The 24,803-nt window shown below is 50.7% G+C and overlaps 9 protein-coding genes across 9 annotated transcripts; 6 read left to right on the plus strand and 3 right to left on the minus strand.

Annotated features, from left to right (window-relative positions):
- Positions 1-10: 10 nt before the first annotated feature.
- On the plus strand, positions 11-1,227 carry CCOS01_04261 (polysaccharide lyase family 3; the record flags this gene model as incomplete). Its single annotated transcript, XM_060452443.1, has 6 exons — positions 11-296; positions 365-484; positions 532-629; positions 686-751; positions 813-908; positions 970-1,227. 6 exons carry the CDS (start codon positions 11-13, stop codon positions 1,225-1,227), a joined length of 924 nt encoding a protein of 307 aa, XP_060316401.1.
- Positions 1,228-1,531: 304 nt separating this feature from the next.
- On the plus strand, positions 1,532-2,155 carry CCOS01_04262 (uncharacterized protein; the record flags this gene model as incomplete). The annotated part of the gene is made up of 1 exon (XM_060452444.1): positions 1,532-2,155. The coding sequence occupies one exon, from the start codon at positions 1,532-1,534 to the stop codon at positions 2,153-2,155; it is 624 nt and encodes a 207-aa protein (XP_060316402.1).
- A 627-nt stretch (positions 2,156-2,782) lies between these two features.
- CCOS01_04263 (uncharacterized protein) lies at positions 2,783-3,802 on the plus strand (the record flags this gene model as incomplete). The annotated part of the gene is made up of 2 exons (XM_060452445.1): positions 2,783-3,023; positions 3,090-3,802. The coding sequence occupies 2 exons, from the start codon at positions 2,783-2,785 to the stop codon at positions 3,800-3,802; spliced, it is 954 nt and encodes a 317-aa protein (XP_060316403.1).
- Positions 3,803-3,891: 89 nt separating this feature from the next.
- CCOS01_04264 (multicopper oxidase) lies at positions 3,892-6,023 on the minus strand (the record flags this gene model as incomplete). Its single annotated transcript, XM_060452446.1, has 5 exons — positions 3,892-4,093; positions 4,144-4,369; positions 4,430-5,006; positions 5,098-5,592; positions 5,685-6,023. The coding sequence occupies 5 exons, from the start codon at positions 6,021-6,023 to the stop codon at positions 3,892-3,894; spliced, it is 1,839 nt and encodes a 612-aa protein (XP_060316404.1).
- Positions 6,024-7,193: 1,170 nt separating this feature from the next.
- On the plus strand, positions 7,194-8,486 carry CCOS01_04265 (plasma membrane iron permease; the record flags this gene model as incomplete). Its single annotated transcript, XM_060452447.1, has 4 exons — positions 7,194-7,349; positions 7,421-7,869; positions 7,929-8,127; positions 8,187-8,486. The coding sequence occupies 4 exons, from the start codon at positions 7,194-7,196 to the stop codon at positions 8,484-8,486; spliced, it is 1,104 nt and encodes a 367-aa protein (XP_060316405.1).
- Positions 8,487-12,577: 4,091 nt separating this feature from the next.
- On the plus strand, positions 12,578-14,440 carry CCOS01_04266 (uncharacterized protein; the record flags this gene model as incomplete). Its single annotated transcript, XM_060452448.1, has 4 exons — positions 12,578-12,780; positions 12,835-12,987; positions 13,044-13,921; positions 13,977-14,440. The coding sequence occupies 4 exons, from the start codon at positions 12,578-12,580 to the stop codon at positions 14,438-14,440; spliced, it is 1,698 nt and encodes a 565-aa protein (XP_060316406.1).
- Positions 14,441-15,302: 862 nt separating this feature from the next.
- Positions 15,303-16,472, minus strand: CCOS01_04267 (uncharacterized protein; the record flags this gene model as incomplete). Its single annotated transcript, XM_060452449.1, has 1 exon — positions 15,303-16,472. One exon carries the CDS (start codon positions 16,470-16,472, stop codon positions 15,303-15,305), a length of 1,170 nt encoding a protein of 389 aa, XP_060316407.1.
- A 3,885-nt stretch (positions 16,473-20,357) lies between these two features.
- CCOS01_04268 (uncharacterized protein) lies at positions 20,358-20,801 on the plus strand (the record flags this gene model as incomplete). Its single annotated transcript, XM_060452450.1, has 4 exons — positions 20,358-20,383; positions 20,445-20,563; positions 20,622-20,632; positions 20,709-20,801. The coding sequence occupies 4 exons, from the start codon at positions 20,358-20,360 to the stop codon at positions 20,799-20,801; spliced, it is 249 nt and encodes an 82-aa protein (XP_060316408.1).
- Positions 20,802-21,039: 238 nt separating this feature from the next.
- CCOS01_04269 (glycosyl hydrolase family 43) lies at positions 21,040-22,704 on the minus strand (the record flags this gene model as incomplete). Its single annotated transcript, XM_060452451.1, has 2 exons — positions 21,040-22,101; positions 22,153-22,704. The coding sequence occupies 2 exons, from the start codon at positions 22,702-22,704 to the stop codon at positions 21,040-21,042; spliced, it is 1,614 nt and encodes a 537-aa protein (XP_060316409.1).
- Between the last annotated feature and the right edge of the window lie 2,099 nt (positions 22,705-24,803).

A 24,803-nucleotide genomic window follows, 5' to 3' on the forward strand; every position in this document is an offset into this window, starting at 1 on the left:
CGCAGTCACCATGAAGATCATAAGCGCATCAGCTTTCTCTCTTCTGCTTGCTCTGGCCCAATCCGCTGCCATTGAGCGTCGCCAGCAAGGCGATGGCCCAGGCGGATCCGCAGATGCGACGCAAGGCGACCTTGGTGAACGGCCACCGCCGCGGTTCCCGTTTCCTGTCACCAAGTTCCCGGTTCCGAACGAGACTGTTGTCCTTAAGGAAGCCATGTACATCCTTCCTGGGCAGGTCTTCGACGGAGGCATGAAGCGTTACGAGCGTGTTGAAGGCAGCTGCAATGAACAAGCTGGTATGTTTGACCCCGGTGTGATTCTTCTATGATCCAAGAACCTATACTAACTCTGTCCATCATTGCAGAGGGAACGGATGCCGACGCGGTCTTCAATCTTCTCCCTGGCTCAACAATCCGCAACGTCATTATTGGCAAACACCAGGCTGAGGGAATCCATGCATTGGGCGACGCATGGGTTGAGAATGGTAGGACAGTGTCCTGTTTTAGAAGTGCCAAGCTGATTGTGGGACAGTGTGGTGGGAAGATGTTTGTGAAGACGCCCTCACCTCGAAGGGCTTGAACACTCAATTGAGAGTGATTGGTGGCGGCGCTCGCAATGCCACTGACAAGGTCGGTCTTTCTATCTGCGCCATGACTAGTAAGAAAATTACTGACCTTTCTGGAAGATCTTCCAAGACAACTCTCTTGGCGGGAAGTACAACATCACTGGCTTCTATGCTGATGGATTCGGAGTTCGTCAAACCTCTCTCCATGCTCACAATGTTTAGAAATCCTACTAATGTTATACCTCAGACTTTCTACCAATCTTGCGGTAATTGCCTAAACCAGTCAAAGCGGAATGCAACCATTCAGAACGTCATCGCAGTCAATGGCAACAGGATGGGCATCGTGAGTACCCAATCATGATGCCTGGGTCTTGGACATGCGGCTAATATCCTGTCATCAACAGATTAACCCTAACTACGGCGACGAGATTCGCATCAAGAACACTCAGCTGAAAGACTTGAAGGTGATGGTCGACAAAGAGATCGCAAACAACATGCAAACCGTGCCTATCACGGTTGGCACCGGCCCAGATCAGAAGTACGTCCTGTACAACGAGACGAGAGACGCTATCACCGAGTGGGAAGGAATTGTGGAGAACGCATACGAGCCCGAGGAGCCATATGAGTGGCTTGAGGCTTACTGGCCGGATGGATTCAACTGATTGCCTCCGATGCGACATGGCTTAAGGCCGACTGCGATGTGGTGCTGAAGGCATGACACTGTTGACCAATATCCTTACTAATTCCCCCAAACAAATCGATAAACAACATTAAGAAGATGAGCTTTTCAGATCTATCATTTGATTACGTTGGGTGTGGCTGTCGGAGTTACTCAATCCTCTCTGGAGACCGAATCTCGTTGCCGGGACCCGGAAGCCCGACTGCCCCGGCCCCGAGTGACCCACTGAATCCGATACCCACCTCGCCGGCACGGCCCTCGGGCTATTGCGACATCGATGGAGTTGGATGTCATACGAAGCCAACAGAGAACAGGAGAAAGATGGGAAAGGTCTCAGTTGGCTCTTATCATTGCGCCTTGTCATGCAATCATTCTCAATAGAACCTAATCTGTCGGGGAGATGGTCTGTCAGCCACCTTTCATGCGTGCCGACTTCCGGTGTAATCCGGAAACCATGCATGTTCTCCTCTGCAACCACGTTGTTAGTCTTTGTGACCCCCCAAATGTCAAAAATCGATTGTTCCTTGCGGACGCCGAGATCAGTCCGGATGGGTATTGAGTTGGCGCGTCACATCCAAGCCCTGCTAGCCTCCCTTGCTCCCGGGACAACACGCTACTGTATCGCAATGTCTTACTCGGCCGCGAGCCTTCAAAGCAGCCCGCGTCAATGGTCGCATCGGTGCATGTCCCCGCGTCAGTCTCATGCAGGTCGCACCCGTTGGCCTCGCTTACCGTCAACGGCGAAGGAGACTGAGCAACGACGCATCTTGATTCTTGAAGCTGTGCTGGCCGCATGGAGCGAGACTGCAGCTGAGAATTTGGAAGGCAAACGAATTTGCAATAAATCCCTGCTGAGTTGTAATTGTCGGAGGAGGCGCAGTATTCAACGGGTAGCTGCGTGCAGGAGCTGAGCGTGGCACCATGCAAAACCAACAGAGTTGTTCGTTCGAAACCGTCAAACGGTTCGTCCCAGAGGACTTCGTTCCCCACTATTGAAAACGGCGTTTGGCATCATTGGCTACATTCCAGAGAAACCTCTGTTGGTCGGATAAAGGCCAAAAGTCTAGAGCTAAAACGCATTAAAGCTGGCAGGGCTCGTATTGACAGCAGCCGTGACAAGTCTCGGCTTCGGACAGACTCAGCTCCAAGGGGGGGTAGAAAGTTGATCATTTTCTTTTTTCGGTTGATGATGCACAAAGTGTTCGTCCACGGGACCGGTTGCATCTCTTTGCACCAACAGGCCTTGGCAATCTGCCCTGGCAAACAGTCCAACCAGCCAACCTAAGACATGGCCCACGCCGTCATAACTAGGACCGCAAGGGATATAGCTACCAACGCTTTCCCACCCTTTCCCTCCCGCGTTGTTCGTCACCGTCCCAGCCATTCTTTTTCTCCGTGGCAAGTGAGAGCCGAATTGTTGCCCCTCACGAACTTCTCTCCTCACGACAAGAGCACATCCGCGAAAGTCTACCGGTGGACTGCGACAACAACGAAGGAAATCTTGTTGACGGGGGAGGAATGTGGGACAGGAAAACATCATGAGCTCGTCAAATCCCTACATCAGCAATGGTACATGCTACCACGGACCAGGAGACGAGGTGGGAGAATGGTTTCCGTGTGGAAATGCAGACCTTGGGTACAAGACTTGTTGCCAGGGCGGCGACATGTGCTTGTCAAGCCATGCTTGCTACAATGGTCGGTTCGGAATCACATATCTCGCGGGCTGTAGCGACCCAGACTATCGAGACGCGAGTTGTCCGGATAAAGGAGCCATGAGTGGTAAGTCGCAGTCGCCATGATGAGAGAGATTTTCCATGGGCATAAGACTAACTACTTGATATCAAGATCAACCATGGGCAGGTCTAGTCTACTGCAACGGCACTTCAGAACAATGGGTGGCTTGCGAACAATCGGCGAAGCCCACGACTTTGACATCAGCAGACGCGTGCTGGTGCCCACAAACATCCCGAACCGTCGCCTTCACCGATTCCTCGATCCTCCAAAACGTTGTACAGCTTCCGACCTCACTTGGAGGAAGCGTCATCTGGCAGCCTGGCTATGTCCCGATTCTTACACAGCCCAATACAACCCCGACTCCAACTTCACCTGCCCCGACGACCGCTCAAGCTCAGCCTCCCACAACTACAGCATCAAGCACAACATCACAGCCGACTGCGACACAAACCTCTTCATCAGACGATACGGCGGGTCTGACGACAACTACCAAAGTCGGACTCGGCGTTGGTATCGCGGGAGGGTGCCTGGTCCTCATGGCTGCTTTGATATACATATGGTATTCCAGAAGGAAATTGCGACAAACGGGGGCGGCAGAGATGGATAATGCGACTGAAAAGGGAAATGGGTATGAAGGCGGTATGGCCAAGCCATACGAAGCGAATTCGGCGCGGCCAGAGTCCGAAGCAACTGAGTTGGACGGCACCTCCCGGCCCTTCAAATTCGAACCAGGGGGCTTTGGATACAGGGGCAGTCCAAAATTGGAACCAGATAAAGGATGGGCACAATCGCCGAAGACTCCAGTGGCAGAGTTGCCTGGATAGGGCTGGGATGGAAAGTGCTTGGATATACCAGAATAGATTAAATAGGATTGTTAAGAAACAGGTATCGTTTGGGTATCCACCGCGTCATTCTAGTTCTCAGTCGATCCAGCAGGTCGCTTAGTCTCGCCCTCTGTGGCCGAGCCGGATGATTCTTGGACATTCAGCATCGTAGCGGCGGGGTTGTTGGTCTCTGAGACGTGGTTCGCCATGCCGTACCAACAAACCACGCAGATGCCCAGAACGCCTGAGATGATGCTGAAAACAAACGCGACAATTCCCTTGGCAGTGAATCTGAAATTTTGTTAGAGGTACATCTAGGCCGTGAGGAGTTTGATAATTACCCAGCCGGGAGCGGATCGGGAGGTGCGTTCTGGCCGCTGAGGTCCAGAAGGTTCTTGGTGTTGCCAGCAGCGTTACCTGCAACGGGCACATTTCCAGCTGCACAAACATCGAGATGGTTCTGCGGCAGAGTGAGGGACTTTTGGATCTCCAGCGGCGCCTCAATAAAGGTCGCCAGCAACCCCGAGGTAACATGCCACTCGATGTGGCAATGGAACAGCCAGATGCCTATATGAAAAGAGGATTAGTATAAATCCCAGTTTCAACCATTACGCAAGGACATATTACCTGGGTTGTCTGCCTTGAAGCGGAGGACGATGTTTCCATCGGGCCAGAGGACGAGAGTGTCGCGACGCATAGGGACGGCGGGGAAGTCACTCTCAGTCATGTTTGAGTCTGCAAAAGTACCGCTCTCTTCTTCACCACGGTACAGAGACTGGAAGTGATGCCCGTGAAGATGAAACGGGTGGCGACCGGAATCCAAGTTGTTGACCACGATTTGAACGATCTGGTCCTTCTTCAGAACAAAGCTGTGGGTGTAGTCGCCGTAGACTTCGGCATTTTCCGCATCTGCACCGGTTGTAAGTGCAGTATACAATGACGGAACCACTGGTGCCTTGTAACTAATGTTGTTGAAGAACGCATAGTTGGCACCATCACCCAAGTTGTCCATGATGACGTTGAGCTCAACGGTCTGGTCTGGCTCTCCGAAACGAGCCAACTCGTCGTGTGGTACCAGCGTCATGTCGTCAAAAGGATTGAGCTCATCGATCAATGCCGGCTCTGGAAGTGAGTTGCTCTCATTGTACACCAACCACCCTGTGACGTTCCAGTTCAGATCATCGGGCAAAGTGTCGAACAATGTCTGGAGGTGAAAATATCGACATTAGCATTTGAGATGGTTTCTTCACGAACGGCCTTATTTGTCTGCATCATTCTGGAAGATTCAAGCTTACCGTGTCCATGCTACCGACGATGGCGAAGTTCTCGGCCGTGGAGTTCTTGGTTGTGAGAAGGAAGCTGCAGCGCTGGGCGACGGACAGGTAGATCATCTCAGCAGTCGCCTGCTGTGTGTAGACACCGTCAACTTCGATGATAGACATGTTGTGCCCCTCAAACCAGAGATATTGTCCTGCAAAAGCACCAATGTTGATGACGCGCATCAAATAGGTCTTGCCTGGCTGGATCGAGATGGTGAGGTTCTGCGTCTCATTCATCAACGCTGCCTTTGGCACAGGCTCCGCGCCGGTGGGGTTCGTCTTGCTCATGAACGGCGGGATGAGGTTCTGCATCTGCTCATGGTACCAATCTGAAAGTGTCAAGACGATTTCCTCGTCGTAATCCCCGGCATAAGGATTGTCCGGATCATGGATGATGAGACTGCCGCGGAGTCCGTCTGGGTACTGGGACATGGTGTGCGAGTGATACCAGTATGTGCCCGGTTGGGTGATCTGGATCACCGTGAAGATTGGCATTAGTAAACACTCCGTTGCTAGAGTTCGTAGCCATGCGAACTATAACGTTATAAGGTGTGACTACTCACGGTGAAGTTGTAGAGGAATGATGAGCCCGGCGGGATGGGGCATTGCGACACCTGGGCTGGACCATCCATGTGCGTGGTCCCGTTCATGAACAGCCCGTGAAAGTGCAGCGAAGTGGACTGGTTGCCCAAGTCGTTGTGCACGTTGATCACAATGTTGTCGCCAATGTTGGCCTCAATCTGGGGAATGGGCCATTTTCCATTGATGCCAATGACGGGGCGGTCGAAAGCACCGTCAGGGTTGGCAGTGACCCAGCCGACAGTGAAGTCGTAGTTGACTGTCGCTGCAGCAGCGAGCCGCGAGGCCACGCACACGAGCGCGAGAGACAGAGTCTTGACCATGGCGATCTCAGTTCACTCTATGGTCCAGTGAAGATGGTCGATGGCGTGTCTTCCGAAGGCTGTCTCGAATGACAGAAGTAGCCGCGATGGGAATTGGCGAGGAGTGCGATGTCCTGGCTGGCTGTCGATGAGAGGAAGACGAGAACTTATCTCTGGCTCTTCGACATGAAACGAGGTGGGTGGCACCCTACTGTAAGGGAAAGAAGGGAAGATAGGAGGAGCAACTGTTGCCGCCGATATCAGTCTTCGATCCTCTCAAGTTGAACGGGTTGGAGTGTCGGGCGACATATCGGAGTCATCTGATTTTTCTTCCCTCCCGGAGGCTGGCCGACTCTAGACGAACAGGGTCTCTCAGAGGCAACGTTTCCGGGACGCCACTTTCCATGGAAGTAAAGCAAATCCATGCCGGCACAAAAATCACTCAATTATCTTATCCATCTGATCAGCAAGCACCGGGGTTAGACTAGTAGGGCAGAAATGCTTAGCACCGGGAGACCCTTCGGGGCCTCCTCCACCCGTCGCCCCCCACCATCACACGACCGGCCTGCGTTTGTGGAGACATCTTCGGTTCGAGCTTGCATTTAGATCCATCTTGTAGCGGTACGGTCGAGATACATTCAACGACATGGCTACCAGGATTGTGTTTGAGCGCCGCTGTGTTGGATGTGGAAGCAATTTTAACAGCGTAGTACGAGTGTTACGACTCACGTTGAGCGCCAATGATCATCGCAAGTGTTTGGAGGAGAAAATACCTGATAGGACTAGCCGAGAAACACCCGCTCTTCTCGATCTGTTTCCTGCCCAGCTCGGACCTGGTAATCCAATCTAATCGATCCATCAACCACCCCTGAGGTGATGGGAGGAGAATCAGCACACCTCCAAGATCCGCAGAGTTTTACAATATCGACCTCCCATGTATTGGTGGGTTCATCTGGACTCTTTGCCCTCCGATGATTGCCGTGTCGACATACCTAGACCCCTCCGATTCCGAGCTCGGCTTGGAGAAGCACCAGACTCGATCCGATAGGCATGACTACTCCCCTTCGATCAGCAAGCCAGATTGATAAAGACTTTCATCGCCTCATCGATCTCGGCTAAGAGACCTCCAACCTTCGCTCCGAACTAGACTTCATCCAACCGGTTCACACTGATCCCATCATCACGAGCAAGATGGCCGTCAACGTATTTTCGGTCCCCGTCTTCCTCGTCGTTTTCCGCGAGTCCTTGGAGACTGGCATCATTGTCTCTGTTCTCCTCGCTTTCTTGAAGCAGACCCTCGGAGGCACCGGACGCGATGTCACTGTCTACAAAGCTCTCCGTAAACAGGTAAAGTCTTGGCCTAGCTTTTATCCTTTTGCGAACTTCGTCGCGTTATGCTAACCCGTCACGCGACGCAGGTCTGGATGGGAACCGCCCTCGGCCTCACCCTCTGCATCATAGTCGCGGCCGCTATCATCGGTGTCTTCTACGGAGTCGGTCGAGACAGCTGGCAAGCGCACGAATACTACTACGAAGGCTCGTTTGCTCTTTTCGCATCCATCATTATCACGCTCATGGGAGTTGCTCTCCTTCGAGTTGGCAAGCTGCAAGACAAATGGCGCGCCAAACTTGCCAAGGCCATGGAGCCCCAAGCAAAGACAACGACCTCGACGTTTGGCTCTCGATTCAAGCGGAACCAGGAGAAATACGTCATGTTCTTCCTACCCCTCATCACTATTTTGCGAGAGGGGATTGAGATGATCGTTTTCATCTTCGGCGTCACTTTCGCAGCACCTGCTACTGCCGTACCCCTCCCGGTCGTGGTTGGTTTGATCGTTGGTGTTTTTGCGAGCTACCTCCTCTACAAGTAAGAAATATTACCACACCAGAATGGTCGGCCAGAAGGCTCTAACGCGAAATCTTCAGGAGCGGATCTACTTCCAAGATTCAAATCTTCCTCGTCGCCTCTACCTGCTTGCTCTACATCGTCGCTGCTGGTCTGTTTTCGCGCGCCGTATGGTTCTTCGAAGCACAGGAGTGGAATACAGCCGTCGGTGGTGATGCGGCTGAGGTTGGCGCAGGTCCTGGATCCTACGATATCGACAGAAGTGTTTGGCACGTTAACGTAAGTACCCAAGCTCGCGCTGAAATGGGACCTGTGATCGCGAGACTGACTTCTTGCAGTGCTGCAGCCCTCAGTTGAACGGTGGCGGTGGCTGGGGTCTCCTGAATGCCATTTTCGGCTGGAACAACTCTGCCACCTACGGATCTGTCATCTCGTATAATGTCTACTGGATCTTCGTAATTTGCTGGCTTGTGCTTCTGAGATTCCACGAAGTCAATGGTCACTGGCCCCTCGTGAAGCCAAAGACTCCTGGTAAGGTCGAGTCCGCTGAGGAAATGCCAGGAACATCTACGCCTACTGAACACTCTGTCAACGAACCCAAGAAGGATATGTCAACCACTACAAGCGCACTGAGATAATTAGGCACGATGGCGGGCTCGGGGTTTATTTGGTTTGGAGACCTTTGTGCTGCCGGATCTCATCCATAGAGGGGACGAAAACTTTGGTGGAGGGGCAGACACACTCTCAAGACTTCGGTCCCTATACCAAAACTCTGGATTTTTTGGTTCATTTACCTAGAAATTCGAATAAATATCTGAATAGTCATCAACCTTCTTGCTTCTTTCACTAGCCTCAAACCTTCGACGACTTTCTGTCCAAGTCTACAGCAATAAACCATGTGGCGAACCCGCTCTTATGTTGGACAATATTTGTTTACTCAGTCTGCATCCTTTCCTTGGACGTGTCACTGGTTTAATCTCTAGCAGTTTCCTTAGAGGATATCCTTCAAGGCCCTTCGTGGACCAGCCAAGCATTTGGACCCCGCTCCATGTTGTCCCATGAACACGCGAGCAATCGTACGGGGCCATGGTATGAAATGTTTTCTCATCGCATTACTCGGTGAGGAATACAGCCACACCTGCATGAGGCATAGGTTTAGATCTACTAGCCTCTACCTGGACCCAGCGGCCCACCATCCTTCGGATAGTAGCGTTCTACAAGATAGGAAGCCTACAGCGTGTGACTAGGAGGATCCGCTGAGGGGAGCTGCAGAAATGCAGAAAAAGTAACTTCAGTGGGATATTTACCCAACCTCCACTAGCATCAGAAGACTTTTTGAGGCCGAAGCGATGTCATTCCACGGGTACGCAGAGACATTGCTTCATATCAAACGCGACTGAGTGACGCGGGCTTCCTCCCGGGTGGGACTTTGACCAGAACGTGGCGTAGGCTGTAGCTATGATCCCTCGGCCTTCCGAGGTGTCAACTCGGCGATAGATACCAGGCCACTTCGAACTTAGTAAGCCATGCTCAACTCGGACCACTGGCATTTTCTTGGGGGTTCATTGCCTGTTCTGTAAACCATGACAAAGATACTTGGTAGACTATGTGCGAATAGGTCGGCGACAATATGGGCGATCAGTGTCCACAGTCGGGCACCTGGTCACTATCTTCCTGACATCTCCCCGCAAGCCAAGGCGGATGGTTTGCCGGGACTATGCGGCAGCCAGCCTTCTTGCGTTCACTACAGGTCTTCCCAAGAACTTGGTAACCAGAGTCCCCTGTAGAGTCCGTCTTTTTCATTACACCCCCACGATTGTCAGCAAATCCATCTATACTGGTATTGGCTTGGGAAAACTCCACCAAAATCGCACTTCTAACCCCTTGATCCTTACCGACTTTCACTGGGATTCGGCAGGCATGAGAGGGTCTTTGCAAGAACCCGTGTCATCTCAAAAGAGACATCGATTCGAGGTCGAACCATTATAGTCACAACTTGGGAAAAGCGTCCACGGCTACTACGTTGTAAGTCCCCACGGTTTCATTTATTTTTGCCTACTCTCCATACTTGTTTCTAGAGGGTTTCTGGGGCGAACGACATGCCTTCTAACACCGAATATCCGCGTGTGCCCGGGTTAAGCCGTGTGGCCTCAGTTGAATTACACCGCACTGCTTTCCAGGTGGATTACACTTGAAGAGCCACCTACATTAGGTGCCAGGATTGCCGGGACGCGTGGTCATGTTAGCCATTAGCATGGCGAATTCTGCGTACAGTCCGTTAATTCCATGGACGAGCACACTTTGCCTCGAGGTATCCACGAAGCCGCAGGCCTTATGTTTCTAGAATTCCGCCCTCCACCAACACTATTATCAACTTCACAGTAAGTAAGTAGTCACCGAAAGATTCCCTGTGTACACGTGGGCTCGATCTCTCTTGTAATTGGTTCAACAGGAGGATTTAGTCGGCTTTTGAACGATCTTCTCGTGGGTCATTGTTTAGAAATCCAGAATAAGGGCCCAATCTTGTCCCACTGTCTAGACGTTTGTCTGTAATCGTTATCTTGAAGTACGCGGAATAGCCTATTTGCGTGTTGTACAAAAGTGGTCCAAGAAAGGTTACCCGAGGCTCTTTATCTCATGCATCCAACATGCGTTCCGCCCGGTTTCAACGAGACGCTGTGAGGTCACGGCGGACTACATTAACACCGTCTTTCTGAGAAAATGAGATATGAGCCTTTGTGACCTAGAACTAGCTAGAGCATGTTGAATTCTTGCAAGCGACTTTTACACATGGCGGAGACCTTGCCACTCTACCGTAAAAACTCGAGCACTTCAAACTTGCGTTAGCCCGTGCACTCTTCACGTTAAGCCTCTCTCAGTACCAAAAACTCGCTGATCTCCGCCACGTTTTCAGATCTTGACTCTGAATAGAGGCACGTATTGGCCAGAAGGTAAGTAAGACAGCGGGAGCACGGGCTAACGCAAGTTTGAAGTGCTCGAGTTTTTACGGTATTCCAAAATCTAAAGTTATTGCAACCGCCAATGTGAGGTAATGTCAGACATGATTAAGAAACATGGTTGCGACTAAAAGACAGGGCTCGGTCGTACGAGCTCAAAACTGCTCGGAGTTGCGATCTCGGAGTTATGGTCAAAAAGCTTGTCAAGTGGTGCCCCCCCCAAAAAGCCAAGTCGGACAGACCCGAAGCACCGGTTGGGGCTGAAGCCGGGACGGTTTTCTGATTAGCAGGACTAAAAGACATGGGCTGAAAAACTTTTATTCCCGATCCCACTTTGGCACGGCTGTTGAATGCTTTGTCGATTGGTTGAGTCGAATGGGTATCCGTAGCGTCTGTCCACAAGTTCGTGTCTGTCCACACCCCCAGATGCCTTTCTCAGACCTAGTTTCGAGTATCCACGTGGAGCGGAGAGCTGTACCCGCTTTTTAAAACTATGACAAGCAACTTCCACATTCATTCCTTCGCTCAACGATGATTCGTTCCTTTCTACGGTAACTGTTTCCACGCCCAGAGTCCTGATACGCAACCGACACGGCTCCAAACGACCGTCGTTCATATTAGCCTTCTTTGACTGCAGAGAAGTGTTCACGTCGGCTCTTGTTTGACGGGAATACATGATGTAGTTTAATTCCTTCACATGGCATCTACAATATTCCATGGTTTGGAAAATACTAGGATAGTGAAAAAGGTTGCTTTAGGCATCGTTTGTCGTGACAACCTGCCGAAATTAGGCTTTGGACCCTGCAATTAGTCTCCTCTGACGTATGAGGTCCCAAGCGGCCGCCCAACAGACTTTTTACTAGCCTGTTTTATCCGTCGCAATTCCTCCGATGACTCCGGCAAAGTTAGGATCGTGTTTTTCTCAAGGACGGAATCAGAAAGATCTAACGAGCCCACAAGGCGAGATATCATTCCGTGGTCCAGTCGACCAAGGTAAGAATCTTATCAAATCCACTAAAGCCGCTGGAACCTTGGGAATTGTTGGGGGCGTACGTGAAGAAAGCCTTCAAGTGGGTACCAGATGGCGATAGAATTCGTAAGCGTAGAGTCCTCGAACCTACCAACCTCACACATGGCAACTTGTTGGACATATTCGTGGGTCCTCATGGTCTCTTGGATACCCACTGGCACCTACCCGAAGAATTCAAATCTCCTTTCTCGCGTCAAGAAGTCAATAAGTCACACAAGTCACTGGCAAGTAGATCGACATCGAAAGCGAGTCATTTCTTTTCAAGATACGATCCAGGCCAGAACCTAACCCGCCGGCGTGTGTGGCTCTAGCGCGAAAGATTATCTAGACATCTGATTAGATCCAATCAGGGCCATCGTGAAGCTAATGATTGACTTTTCCATGTCACATTCAGCCGTCCGATGTTCGCAGTCTCGCAAGCGATGCGGTATTTTCGGTGGGAACATGATACGAAAATGAGGTTCTCGACCAAGGAAGTTGTCCGTGATTGAAATCAGTGCATCTGATAGTGGAACAAGGGATGAACGTTCCGCACTTTGACCATTTTGCTGGAGCTAGATTGATACGTAGGCAGAGTTTTATTTTCTTATTTTCTTTATCGAGATCTGATATAAGTGTATGAGGAAACTCGCCAAATCCTCTTAAGGTGCGGTAGTTTGGTCCGAGAGAGAGTCTGCCACTTTTGCTCATATCAACATCGCTATCGACTGGACGCTTTGTTCAACACTCAATGTTGGCAAACATGATCGAATCCCGTGCAGCCAAGCAACCGAAGCCGCCCAACGCACGACAGCTCTTGAATGAGTGGAATGTCAAGGTATATGCGGGAGTAGTGGCAGGTGTCATTGCGGCTCTTATTATCTACCATTGGGCGCAATGGATCAAACGCAGAACATCAAAGTCACCAAGAACTGGCTCGTCATCGCCCCTTGCCAAGGCTTCTAGGTAGGACTATCGTCAGAAATCACTTGGCGCTCGATCAGCCCTAACAACCGGCAGGAAGATACGAAGCCTACTGGTTCGCAAGGTGCCGGGGTTTCCAACGGGAGGCCATGCCTTGCTGACTATTGCTTTCGTCGGCGTCAACATTGTCATGTCTTTTCATCATGTTGACAAGGCAAAGATGAGCAATTTTGCTGCAAGATTCGGATGGTCAGACTTTAAGGGTCCCTTTGCCACCTTGTTGGGTGCTGACATTTCATGTACAGGATGTCGACGGCGAACATGGCGCTTTGCGTCTTCTTCGGTCTGAAAAATACCCCCCTCGGTGTCTTGACCGGACACTCCCACGAAAGACTCAACTTCTTCCACCGTCTAGCCGGGTACGCGGCCGTACTTCAGATGCTTCTTCACGCCATCTTCTACATGGTATACTACGGAATGCAGGACCGGTGGAGCACACTGCTCGAAGTGCAAAATTGGGAGGGCATTGGCGCAGGCTTTGCCATGCTCCTCCTGCTCATGGGCTTGGCAAGAAATCTTGGCTACGAGTGGTTTTATGTGAGCCACCTGGTGGGATTCCTGCTGGCCGTTATTTTCACTGGGCTTCACAGGCCCTACTGGATATGGAAGATCCCTGTGGCAATGGTTTTCATCGCCGCAATTTGGGGACTTGACCGTCTGATTCGGGGGTCGAGAATGATGTACAACCTTGTCAACAACAGCGCTACCATTTACCGGTTGCCAGACAATGGTGTTCGTCTGGTCATCAAGAAGCCTCTGTCGGGTGCTACTCCCGGCTCGCACTGCTTCGTTTGGATTCCCGGTGTTCGCCCATTCCAAACACACCCCTTTACCATCGTGTCCAATACCCCTCGCGGGGGGCTGGAGTTGGTCCTCAGCTCCTATGATGGTTTCACCAAGGCTTTGCATGATCTAGCTAATACCGAGGCTGGTACAACTGTGTGGGCTTCTGTTGACGGACCCTATGGAGCGTTCCCTAACCCGAAGAACTACGACAAGGTGGTCTTGATTGCCGGAGGCAGCGGGGCGACGTTTACCTTCGGCCTGGCAACCAGCCTCTTACAGCACTTGGAGTCTGAATCGCACAAACGTGTCGACTTTATCTGGGCCGTCAGAAAGAGGGGTTTGTCCAATTCGATCAACGACACGTGTGGAGTGAACGCTGACGTGTGTGACAGAAAATCTAGAATGGTTCACGGATCACCTTCAGTCACTGAGCCAACACGGCGCAGGGGTGAACGTGTTACTGCACGTTACCCGAGAGGGCTCCACGACCTCCTTGAGCGAGTCGTCCGAAAATGTCTCGTCGCCCACTTCCCTGAAGTCACCGAACGAGAAGGTCGAAGCTCTTTTACCCGGGTCTGGCGCGGAGCAGAACAAGGAAGCTCTCTCTTCGACTGCGGCAGTACCACAGGGAGATAGATCGTCGGGTCTTGAGAGGCTGTGCGATATCAAGTTCGACAAGTTGCGGGCTGGGGAGGCCATCACTCAAACGCTGCAGTCAACTGCGCCTGGTCAACGGGTGTTGATTGCTGCTTGCGGCCCGCAGTCACTGACCGAGATTGTCCAGAACGCAGCTGCAAACTGTATCGCCACTGGCGACATAAGCATCGAAGTACACTGTGAGAACTTTGGATGGTAATCTTAGGGGTTCGAGTATACACTTCGAGACCATGGCTTGAAAGAAAGCCGTGGACTTTCGTGACAATGGATGGCTTTTATGACTGGTCAAGAAACCAGCACGACAGGAGTGTTCATCACAGCGACTTCAGTATCATACAAGATGTTTCACTAGTCACTCATAGAGGTGACCATTGAATCCATGAACTTTTCGCCTGTAAGCCTCATCCTTAATCCCAGTGAGATTCACAATTTTTCGGAACTGCACGATGTAAAGATCCGGGCATGGGATAGAAAAGGGTATACCATCTTCCGGCATGGAGCACGTGGGCAATCTGACCAGCTTTGGAAACCTTATGAAATTATTGATGACCTCTAACGTAGCAAAGAAACGGCTTCCCATAATTCCATGGCTAGTTGATACCCTAGCATGGGTCTAAATTTAGCTGGTGTGAGCGGAGAGCTCGGTCGTTGTGGCAGGATTGACAATCCAGACATGACAAGTGCCCCCTCGCTCGGTCTCCGGGCATCTAGGAGCTAAATCCGAGCCCCTTGACAGCTTCGAGATTCCACATTCAAACGATCAGCTAGTACGAATACTCTTTAGGTCGAATATCTCAACAAATCAGCACCTGCCTGGGCAGATTCCTCGAAAGAGACCTTGAATTGTGACGTGTAACATGGTAGATACAAGCTATCAACGCTATGATTGACTCTCCAAGCAGGTATTCGCTTTTGGTCCCCTGACCATGAAATGAGAAGCCATCTCTACCTACTGTACATCAATGCGTGCTAGTCTGCACCATTACTTGTAATACAAATGTGATGATTGGTGGGTTCGGCTGAAGTCTTTTGGCCCGAATGTACTAAACGGGGAATGTATTTCAGCATACAGAATCTTGCCGAAGCTTGGTCGAACTGTGGCGATATCCTTGTTTGCCCACACCCGCCCAGAAAGCGGAATCTTCGCTTCGAGGGGCCCAAGCCCAGCCAGCGCCTCCACTAATAGGTAGATGATAGAAGCGGAACGCAACGTAAGATGAGGTAGCGCCGATAGCGAAAGCGAACAAAATATCGAAGCCGTGGTGTTGGAAGTCGTACCATCTGGAAGCGCAGATAAAGATACACAACGCGAATGGAACAAGGGTGAGGACCACAAGATAGATAGGTGGAGCTGCTGCTTGTCTTCGAAACGGTATGACCTGCTCAGGGAGCCTGCCCGCCTGGCCTTCTCCCGCCAAGCTCTCCCCATCGATGCGCGAAGGGAAAGCAGAGTGATGGGTAGGTCCCAGATGTACCCCCTGAGGTGCCCACGGCGCGGCTACCCCAAGTTTGCTCGCCAAGAAGAGCATGAGATAGATGAGTCCTGAAGCTGCGACGGATGAGTGTCCGGACGGAAAGCTGCGGAACCCCTCATCAATAACACTCTTGTCAGGGTTGGTGCAGATGTCGGCCGATACGAGCTGTCCCATTGCGACGGTGGTGGTGTTTGATATGCCACCAACAATGTACCGGGCCAGATTGTCGAGATCGGGCTGGCAGCGGGCCAATGCATTCGGTCGAGGTTTCCCGAGTAGGTTCTTTGTTGTGCTCACGATGAACCAGGTCGTCACGACCGAGAGGACGAGTCCCAGCCATCCTGCGTGCACCTCCCAAATCTTCCTACTCCAGACAAGGGACCTTGGAGTATCTCTGGGAACTGTTCCCCCGGGTACGAATAGTATGACTACTCCAAAGATCACAACTATCGGTAATGCGACGCTCAGGAGCAGTAGATTCGTCACAGAAACGGTATCGCTGTGAAGCGGAAAGCTGATATCTGGGTTCTCCAGGTTAAAAGGCCGTTTTTGTGGCGACAGATTGCCAAGCAGCAGGCCTGCCACGGCAAATGCGATGAGTAAAACCCAATCGATGGCATAGGATAGAATCAAGATAAAATTCCCCATTGTCTGGCGTTTGCGATGTATGCCGCTGGGATCCGAAATCGATGAATAAGGTCGACGGGATTCAAAGGGACCACGGTTCTGGAGGTCCTCGAGGGGAATATCGAGCATTCTGTTGTCCAAGCCGAAACGCAATGAGCTGAGTATTGTTCAAATTCATAATATTGAAAGCGGGATTCAACATCTATATTTATGTGCAGCTCACAATGGCTGCGTTCGAATGTGACTTAGACCTGGATGCAGGGACAGCGCCTCTTCCCTAGACTCGCCCGGTTGAGTCGCCGTCTCATTCCCCGCCACATGACAGGCGCACTCTACTCCAACCTCACATACGCGTAGCTTAGCAAGCCAAAAACGGCCTAATACTAGACCGCACCCATTGAGGCTGTGTTTTGCTCTGGACAAGGTCTTAATTTTGTATCAGTTGGGGAAAGGGGCTACAAGAGCGGCACAGATCGTCGGGGCCTAAAAATGGCCAGTGACCTCCTCCGTACTGGACGGACCTCTCATCTCCCCGACAGCGAGAGTTTTGACTTGACTACCGATACTTTATTTGTCTGTCAGATTTGGTCCAGAAACCTGTACCGCCAACTTCTCTTATACTTTTACTCCCTTCAACAACACTTACCAGACACTTCCTGGAATCGAAGCTTGCTTTGAATGATACCCACATAACCAATGCTAATCTGCTGACGCGTTCCATAAGCCACTTGCCATTGGAGAATTCCAAGTTGTAGATGCCTGGATGTGTAACTCATACCTTGATCGGTGGATATCATCCCGTGAATATTGAAGATTCACGTTGCCTCAAATGTCCCTGAAGTCATATCATCGACCGTAGAGGCTTCGCATAGAGCACTCGAGAGTCCAGACATTTTGCAGCCCCAGCGCCTCTCTCGTGTCGACAGAAGATCCGCATAAGACGGCGGCGGTTACACCTGGTGCGTACGATATTAGAAGCGAGGCAGCGTAACACAGCCCCTGACATAGATGATGACTCGGTATGTAGGAAAGTTGCTATCCTGCCACTCTAGGCTCAAGTATCACAGGGTGGGCAGTGATGGGCTGGCGTGTGGCGCTTTCTCCACGTATCGAGCGCTGCGATGAATGATGCTTCTTTGAAGTGTCTCACAGTCTCAGGGGCTCACACTGTCCCAGCTTTCTTTCCGGCACGGGGCTTCGATGGAGCTAGAGGAATACTACATCCGTCGAAAATCAGCTTTCGGAAAGATTGAAAACAAACTCTCAAAGTCTCTGCCTTAACCATTGTGCAAGAACTTGGTCAAGTTCTGGTAACGTCTTGAAGAGTCACTGTGTACATTTACTTCCGGGAACTTGTCAGTAAGCAATATATCGTGGCCTAGGTTTCCAACGGAAAAGAAGATTCCTAAGACAAGGAGCGTGGAAATATCTAGCTCGATGTTGCGGGTGGCTGTCTGGGGCGTGTGGGCACAATGCGTCGAGAAGGGCAGCACGTGGTCAGAGAACCAACCACCTCTTGGCAGGGCAGTCCCGCTACCAGATCTTTCTAACTGCTGCAAGTCCTCAGATCATCCTGTCTTTTGAAACTGCTCGGAATCTCAAAGAAGAATCTAGATACTCGCTGCTACTTTGCCAAAAATCATGATTCTCCGAAAAGAACAGCCTACATCCCTTTTTCCTTACAGGTACCTTAGCCAGGACGGTGAGTCCATCTCCTTTTGCCGCCATCCCCGACGTCATCAAACATCCACATGCTCCCAAGCAGAGAGATTCGTTGTGCTGAACGTTCAGATCTTACTGAGGTATCTCCCAATTGCACTGTTGATAGCGATCTATTGCATGTTGCCATCTTAGGCTCTTTGGCTAACTTACGTTAGGGTGGTAGCAGACTTTGCCATTGGCAAGATCAAACAGACACCATCCATACCTTCGCTGCGCGACCGCTCGTTTCTATTTGACAGCCTGCCTTTGATCTCAATTGTTTGAACAGTCCTCCGAGCTGATTATCGAACATCGAATAAGGAATATTCAAGTATCCTACGACGCCCGTCACGTCAGAACAAAGCATTGCCAGCTATGGCATCATCGTACGATTCTTTTTCCTATCCCGTTCCAAAGGATGCTCCAGCCAAATTCGGTCACGGGTCTTTCGCGAATACAGGCGATGAATACTATGAAGGAGAAGTAAAGGACTGCACTGTTGCTGAAATAGTTGGATCGAAGCTGCTGGATTGGCATTCTTCACGAAGAGCGACAACAGAACTTCGGGTTAATCGTGGAACACCATCGTATTCGCACATCATACCCTTGAACGAAAGCAATATATCAGGAGGCTCAACAAAATCTCGTGGGCCTTTGAGTGAATTTGAGCAGCTATTGCAGCTTGGCCTGGGCTATCCAACGATTGGCTCCATGGAGCATTTTGGCCGACTTCAGGCTCCAAACCCAATTGCCGAAGGCAAGGGAACTTTCGATACTCCGCTGACCAAGTGACAGATAGCTATGAATCTGGATACGATTCCGGCTACTATTTCCCTGAGAGAAGGGTGCCATGGCACAGCATCATCCGACCTTTTTCTTTCCTTATTTACTGGCAATTGTTTCTTTGCTTCCTTCTTTCCTTCTTTCTTCATCATTGAAAGTTCAATGATCCCAATGACATCCAGCCGCGGCTCAGTAAATGTCTTCATCCTACCTAATGCTGCGAGGCCTTCAGGATTATGGCGTAGTTGGCTCGATGTTTCTAGTATCCTTCTCTTTTCTGTTTCATGTCAATTGGGCACCCATCGTGGAAGACCTTTTGCCGAATCTGGCTGCGAATCTTTATCGAGTGCCTAGAGGGCTGGTCACATTGTAATTTATTCGATTTGAAGTAAACCAGAAAATGGATGTCCTGGGCCTTATCCCTTGGATTCAGCTCGCTTGATCGAGTAAAAATACATTCAGCACAACCTTGTCGATGACAAGTGCGTGATTGAAAACATACTCTCTTCCCTTACAGAATGGCAATCTTCCCAGAAGATATCGCAATGTCAAACATTTAATTTTGTTGTTGGAGTTGTGCGAACTATGCCTTTCGTCTTCAAATTAAGAAATAGTCAGTTTCCTTGATTCACTTCCCCTGGCCGAGACCCATATCAGTCAGAATCATATCGGCCGCTCTTCTTGGTCAATTGGCATGATTCTATGCGTAGGTGATACAGCTACTCACTTTGGACAGTTCTCCTAAAGGGCAGGCTTGCATTAACTTTCAGTCCTGCGACTTGTTAAGGCAAGAAGCAAACAGATGACGCTTGGGCTAGCCTTGGTAACCGACTACTACGAATGTACCCTGATTACAGTCTTAAGACTGTGCTTTTTTGGTGCTGAGCTTGATTTCAAACAAATTCATTCCAGGTACGCGGGAATGGAGTTTGGGAATGACTGCGCTGGCAACTCGCCGTACTATGTCTTCCACATCTTCTTGCGAAAGCCTTCTCCAACATGTGCGGCTCCCTTTCCAGCTATGCCGCCTGACGCCTAGAAAACACTCATCGAGTCTCAACAGAGAAGTCATCCTCGGTTAAAGCACTCCGAGAGTTTGATAGCCGGAGTGAAAGGTTAGACAGCCTCATCTCGGCACGATCCTCAGCAGCATGACTCGAGGTCTCTGGTCCAAGCCTCTCTGGTGGAGATTAATTGTCTTGCATCCTATCACATGAGCTTGCGAGACCGATGCAAGTCAGGATGGTCCAGTGTCTTACCTCTATGTTAAAGTCTATCGCAATGGTTCGTCCAAAACATCACTATCTCCAAGCTAGATCATCAGGAACCGCACAGCTTGGCATATCTGAGCGCTTACTTAGATATAGTCAAACCTCAGAGACAAATAGATTTGATTACAGCGCCGTAGTCATTGAAGAGAGATGTGTCCCATGGAAGGATGGGATATAAGTACATCTTCCACACCCGGCCGCTTGAACAGTGAGATATGGTTTCATGACAAAACCTGTCGAGTCACCCCAAGCGTCAAAAATGTTAACCCATATTGTCTTCCTTGCGTAAGAACGCCGCATCTGAAAATGGTCGAGCCAAAGAATACATATACTGACGCACACCAAGGACCCTCGCGGCGGGTACCCTCGCCCAGCAGGAGATCAGCTGCTTCTGTCGCGAACAGGCATCCAAAAAAGTCCGCGTTGACTGGACGACATCTGCATGCCACGACCAAGGCTATATGAGTAAGTCATTCCCTTGAGTATCACCATAGTGGAAACAGACTGCTAACAGAAGGCACAGGAGGCGATGCAGTAAGCTAACGATCCAGCATCCCCGCTGCAGTCCCAGGTCTGCCATTTGCTAATTGTGCTTTCTTCTTTCACACAGTGCATTATCGTATCCGACCCTGTGCGAAACAATGACTTCCAAAACGATTGCCTCGAGATCGATGGCTTGCAAACTGCAGAGTGCGGACCATGAGCCGACTTTCCTCAAGAACGACCCATCGCAGAAGAACATGTTGAGAACGCCGAAAAAAATGTACATAAAGCACTGAAGGAAGATGTTCACACGAACAGCGACCAGAAAGGAATGGCTCAACGAAGGGTCTCACATTCATATCGATAGTCATACTAGCCGGAACAGCGCACCACAGTTTCCGCAGTGACATTCGGACCAGTTTCTTCGTCACGAGGATTTCTATCCAAGAAGTGTTGAGCTAATTTACGGAATCGAGAGTGAACTCCTTTACCACGACTGAACCCCCAAGAGACGTCGTAGCATAATTGAACACTGCGAAACGGAACGCTAGGAAGAACTGCCACCTGTTGTGGAGGGGGTAGTCCGGTCCAAGCTGGGTGAAGTTCTCTCCGTCGAGGCTGTACAGCAGCTGGCTCGGGTTATCTGCCTCAACCCCAAAGGTCGGGTGGACGTCTGCGACTATGCGAAGGTAGATGTCCACAGAACCATCGGCAACCCCCGACAGGTCGACTTCAGACTCAGTGGCCGTGGCTACGATCGTGCCATTGGAGGTCGTCTGCCAGCCAGAGCTCTCGGATAAAATAAGATCATGAACCGCGACAAGCTTCAGAGTGCCGCCCTCCTTGCGGAACCCAATGTAAGCGGACTCGTCGCGGAAGATTGAGACGCCTGATACGTCGCCATCAGCCATATTGCCAAGATTCAGTCGGAATGTGCCGCTGCTCTTTGGTCCTTGGATTCTGTGGGCAAGAGTATTTCTCGCTCTGTATAAATCGTTTGTGATAGTTGCCGTATGCAGTGTCAGACCGTCAGGGCCGAGCTCCCAGGCAGAGTTGTCCGGGTTGTGGTTGAAAGCCCATTCGGCTGAGAGAACAGGGCTATCGAAGTTGTCGGTGTACGCTCCAGCTGCCTTCACCTTCTTCTCCGTCTCAATAGGCATCGGATACGTCTTGCCCCAGCCTCCGGCCTCATCCGTAACAATTTGAGGCCAGCCTTCTTCGTCCCATGTAAGCGGTGCCAGAACCGGGATGCGGCCACTTGGATACGCGTCCAAGAATGACATATACCACCAGTCACCATCAGGGGTATCCACAATGCCTCCCTGATGAGGTGTTCCGGAGTTCGGAATTGGGGATGCCATCCTGTCGAGAACCGTACGATTGGTGTACGGACCCCACGGGTTATCTGCTTTCAACACATGCTGACCATCCGCGGGCTTGGTCAGCCAGATGTAATAGCTGGAACCAATGTGATAGAATCTTGCTCCTTCCAGATATCGTACTGGGTCGACCCACACAACCTAGAAAGAGAAGTCAAAGATGCCCTTGCATGTTCCGGATTCGGAACTTACCTCGTTCCTGACCGGCTGCAGCCCATCGGGTGAGAGTTGAGCGACGCTGATGTTGTATCTTCCGTACGCGACATACATAGTATCATCGTCATCAACAAGGACCCCCAAGTCGTAGAAGCATTCTTCGATGGGGGGTTGAGCAATCCAGGGTCCCGCTGGATCACTAGCGGTAAAAATCCAGGTCGACATTCCGCCAGACTGAATACACCCGTACCAGTAGAACAGGCCATTGCTTTCCCGGTACTTCAAGGAAGAAGCCCAAATGCCGCCTACATAGGCACTGGTGCTGCCATTCAGGTAGTACTCTTCTCCGAAGATGAGCTCAGGTACCGAGTGTCCCACATACTCCCAGTCAACAAGGTTGTAACTCTTGAGCACAGGTGCCCCTGGAGAATAGTGCATCGTCGAAGCCGTGTAGTAGTATGTGTCGTTGACGCGAATGACCTCCAAATCGGCAAGATCCTGCCACAGAACAGGATTCGTGAACGAGGTATCCTGGGCTAGGGCCACAGAGGCCGCTAGCACTAAGGCTGAAAGGAGGGAGAATATCATGTTGGTGGCTGATCTAGATCATAACGAATCGGTACCGAAGTCTCAAGAGACGACCACAGTCGTGATAAGCTTATTATTATAGTGCCCGAAGCTAGCTGATTATGGCCTCAATCATGGCCGAATATTAGCTCTCTTCCCACTCGTTGACACGGATCGACGTGAGCTATTCCACAACGCCGAGAAACGATCACTTTGCGCACAAATAAGACGATTGCGCGAAGTGTGATCCCGGATCAGATCCATCTTGCAATTGGTGCGCAACATCCGAGTTGGGGTTGATCTGGGGCGGCTAAAGGCGGAGGCTGGGGATGCAACTGATGAGGTGAGGGGAACGGACGGAGATTCTCCAGCATCATGCGGGGAAGCGGGCCACGATCATCGTCGCGACGTCCAGACACATTGATCAGTGAAGTGACTGCTTAGCCACGTTTTGCAGGATGACAGATAATGGCCGTAATGGCATTTAGGAAGTCGACAACGGAGTTCCATACAAGTTTCTCTATCCATCTCGACGGATTCCCTAGGCGTGATTGCTCGCTTACCTTGCCCGCAAATTGACTAGATACTTTGAATAAACCTCTAAGTCGTTGACTTGACGGACATGATCCATAGGGCTGTATGAGATGGAAAATACTGCAAGGGTAAGACAGAGCAAGCGATGATATCTGGAGCGCATTCAGGGTGCTATGAGAAGGGGTACATCGGGAAGGTCATCAAGCTGGATTATCTGTGTACTTGACCGCTTCAGCAAGGGCGAATAACCCGTCATCGATTTGGTTCCATCAACTTCCGGGCACCAACAGTTTTGACCTGCCCTCAGTCTTCTCATCTTACCTAACTTACATAATGACTCTCATCAGTAAATGAGGTGGCAATCTCTGAGCGATGTCGCCTGCATCAATGCTAAGCGCGCGGTTGCCTCCAAGTTTACGAGTCATTGTTGGGAAAGGGGCGAAAATTCGTGTCTGCTTCCAGAGGCCAAGTCATGCCTTATTGCGGTCCTCAACAGCCTTTGGAAATGAAAGAAACAGAATGATCCGAGAACTCTTCATTATATCCACTTTAAATTTGGTGATGCGATATATTCAACAGAGCAATAGCCCATGCCCGGAAAGCGCTGCTAGTCACTAGCATGAATTTAAGTCATGGTGAACATACTCTGAGCATAAGGATGTCCTTAATTGACGACTTTCATCTGTCCAGTATAGCCATTGTCCTCTTATGGCAAGCTTGAAAAAGCACGTCAATCAAGGGCGGGGTGGGCACTACACTGCTCCATCGAAGCTGCATCCTCGTACTTGTGACCCACGAAGAATTCATCTTCTCCGATAACAAGCTTAGACTTTCATCTGCCCCGATTGACGAAGCACTCGAGAGGGTTTATAGATGGGATTAGTAGCTGGCTTGGCCACGAACGTTCTTCCCGGCTATGGGACAATCGTCTCCAAAACAGAGAGTGCCCAAGAGACCACTGTTGTGTGGGCATGAAATAGTTTGATCCACGCGGCTTAGAAGTAATAGATGCCACGTCGGATATGATCCGACAAAAAGACGTAATTCCTCAAATCGCCTCCACTAAGAAAGCCACCCTCCCCAAAGCTTCTAGGCGAATCCATTCAATCTAGCGAATCCTCGGAGAGTACGGCGATGGCGATTGAACAAAAGCAACCCGCCGTTAGACTCAAAGCTTGACAGCATCTCAACCCCACAGAATCTCTCAAAAATAGACTGCCGAGCTTGACGCGGCCTGCAATCATGAGGGCATTCGCGCCAAGACTGTATGGCTGGCAGCAACATGCCAGCGAGATCGATGGATTGCAATATGAAGACAAGGCTTTCAATGCAGAAATGGGAAGTCTGGTCCGCTTTTGCCCCCTTCACGACCCCTTTTCGGACAACACGAGGTTGCATTTTCGTTGTGGCTACCGCTTTCCTGGGTTTTCTCTTGTCCGTTTGAACGTTGTCCTAGTAAAAAGAGTGAGCACCGCCTCAAGGTCGCTACACGGCGAACTGATCGGAAAGCCCGGGACTCATGAGTAGCATGGCGTGGCTTTGGGGCATGTGGACCCCTCCGCGATCTCCACACGGAGTCTAAGTTC

Source organism: Colletotrichum costaricense (genome assembly GCF_030867565.1).
Source record: "Colletotrichum costaricense strain IMI 309622 chromosome Unknown Scaffold_4.1, whole genome shotgun sequence".
Classification (NCBI taxonomy): domain Eukaryota; kingdom Fungi; phylum Ascomycota; class Sordariomycetes; order Glomerellales; family Glomerellaceae; genus Colletotrichum; species Colletotrichum costaricense.